Here is a 2746-nt window from a genome sequence, read left to right as displayed (position 1 = left end):
GGCGTTTATCCCTATTACTAGCCCTAACAATAATTCCTTTGTCTTCGATTCTTCTTCCTTAAATCCTTTAATCCTTACTTCAATAAGTTCTCCCTCCTTCTAAACAAATCCGGGTATTACTAATGAAACGCCTTCCATCTATCTCGGGTATTGCATCATGAGTTGAACTTTCAAAGATGAGAACGATCAAATTGAGAGGGGTTGCGTATTGAAGAAGAATAGGAAGTTGGGCGTGAACTCAAGGCCTCACCCAGGCTGATGATAAGTGCCAAGCAGTCATTACTCTCGCATCGTCCGGTTGATTCTAGTTTCACATTATATTTCATCTACACCTCGATCTGAGCGATTGAAAATTGACTTCATAACCTCACAGTCTTGCTGTATCTCAGAGCATTGAAAGATGCTCAGACAAGGTTTTCCTAATCGGTAAGGACGTAATCGCTATAATGATGATAGATGTATTAAATCATTTTACTCAGAAGTAAATACTCTCCTATATCTATACTCTTCTTTTCAGAAATCACATCCTAAGAAAAAACTATCACATTCATTTGTGTATTCATTTAAAGACTCAGTATATAAAACAGCACTTATAATTTAAATTTCAAAACTAAATTTCAAATAAAGGAACGACTTCCGTACATGTATTGCCTAGCTTATTTCCATCTCACTCTTCTTCTATCCCCTGTTCTACTCTTCTGTCCCCCCTCTTTCCCTTCATGTCACCCGTCCTATCACCCTTCTAGTCTATGATCTCCAACTCATCACTTAAATCTTTCCAATACCAGCGTTCTTAAGAACATTGGCCTTGGTGGTTGTGACATCAGCAACAGCAGCAAGAGTCAATCCCTTTGCAACTTTCAAGACATCAGTGTTGGTTCCAACGAACGACCCGGATGCGACAAGGCTGTTAGAAACGCAGTTACGGCCAAGGATCGAAGCACATCCTGCAACACCACTGCTTGAAGACCAAAGAGGGTTGTTGGGAACGTCGAAGATGGTGGGTGTAATAACTTTCTCGAAAATGTTGCCCTCAGCAAGGACCTTTGCTCCCTCGCCAATTTGGAATGCGTTTCCTTCTGCGATATCTGACCAGTAGTTGTTGGCAGCTTGGAGAAATACATTTGGTGCGACGGATGAGTGCAAGCCTCCAACCTTGGGTCCACGACCACTGGTGTTGTGGATGTAGTTGCCCTTGAAAGTAACAGTGTCTTGGGATCCAGTGAAGTAGAGTATCCAGTAATGACGGTTGTTGCATTTAGCAGACCAAAGAGTAGTACCATCAAACTCAGAGTTGGAAATGGTAACACGGTTGGAAGCACCTGGTCCCATGGTGATGAATTGACGACCAATTCTGGATATCTTGACGTGATCGATCCACAAAAGATCGGTGCCATCAACGGAGATAGCATCTCCACCCCAAATGTACTTGGGATTCATCTCGACGAACTCAACGTTCTGGATGATAATGTTCTTAGCACCTGCAATGTAGAAACCTCTACCCTTGATCTTTCCAAGAGATCCAGAACCCACAATGGATTTGTTGGAACCGAGCTTGATAGCATTTGGAGGAATACCGGCGACATCGTAAGTAACGGTTGGCTTGGGAAGAGTTGGATCAGCATTTCCAGACTGTTCACACCAGCCATTGATATCGATTGAATCTTGTCCTTCATCGTTTTTACATGTATTTGAGCGAGGTCTGCAGCCCAGCTCAGATTTTGTTTTCATAGAGTTTGTGAAATCCCAGGTTTTGTCAAGAACGATGGTACGGGGAACACTATCGGTGAGCCAGTTAACAAGCTCTTCGATGGTTTTTGGGGATGCAGGAGCAGCATTTCCACCTCCAGTGGCTAGAGCAGCGAAACCTTCAGCTTTGCCAACGACTCCTGCGGCATCAACTGCGATAACAGAGAGCATGAGGATAGCGAGGGTTCTGAATGAAACCATGATGATTGATTGAAATGAAGTTATTGAGATAACTTTAGAGGAGGAGCTTTGATGATTGATTTGCTTGAATGTAAGCTGTGTTATGAGAACGAATGGATGAGTAGATGAGTTGATGAGTGATGATGTTAAAAACTTCGAGACTTTCGACGTCCTTATATACCATTGACCACCTGATCATGTTGTCCAGAACTTCATCAAGAGTGGGACATTATCCCCTTCAAGATCTCTATCTCGTAACGCATTCTCTCAACACGAGAGAAAAAAGGGTTTCCATAAGCCTCACACTTGGCGGATAGTCACTCCGTCCACTGCAAATAATATACTTGACTTTGTTCAAATTTTAGATAGTGAGTATTATTTCCCAGAAATGCTTGGCCATGTCACTCCTTTTCCTGCTTAAAATGCAACGCATATTCGAATTCATAACCATCAGCCCACAGAACGAGAAAATTGCCAACAAAGGAGAGCTCTAGGTTTCCTTGGCGACAAAATTGCTTGCATGCTCATGGTAGAGCATGTTCGCAATCGCTTATTCATCTCAATTGACCTTCGAAAACATTCGATGATCAAGTAACATCCTCGAATATTCTTGTGAAAATTGAACCGTCCTATCTTCCTCGTCCATTTGCCTTTCAACTCCGGACGAACTCAGCAATATTCTGGAATGCTCCTCGATAGTACCGGTAGTTTATGCTTTTGAGGCGTTTTGAAAGTACGAAGTTGGTTACTTCAATAAGGATGGCTGACACAAACCCTCCAAAGGAGAATACCCATGCGAAAATTAATCTTTCTTCAA

The 2746-nt window shown here is 42.5% G+C and overlaps 1 protein-coding gene across 1 annotated transcript; it reads right to left on the bottom strand.

Moving 5' to 3' along the window:
- Window positions 1–768: 768 nt before the first annotated feature.
- Window positions 769–1950, bottom strand: EAF01_011952 (uncharacterized protein; the record flags this gene model as incomplete). Its single annotated transcript, XM_038920210.1, has 1 exon — window positions 769–1950. One exon carries the CDS (start codon window positions 1948–1950, stop codon window positions 769–771), a length of 1182 nt encoding a protein of 393 aa, XP_038764262.1.
- Window positions 1951–2746: the final 796 nt, after the last annotated feature.

This window comes from Botrytis porri, assembly GCF_014898465.1.
Source record: "Botrytis porri strain MUCL 3234 chromosome Unknown BPOR_028, whole genome shotgun sequence".
Lineage (NCBI taxonomy): Eukaryota > Fungi > Ascomycota > Leotiomycetes > Helotiales > Sclerotiniaceae > Botrytis > Botrytis porri.
Note: the sequence above shows the minus strand (reverse complement) of the source record. Positions and strands in the feature narration are given on the sequence as shown.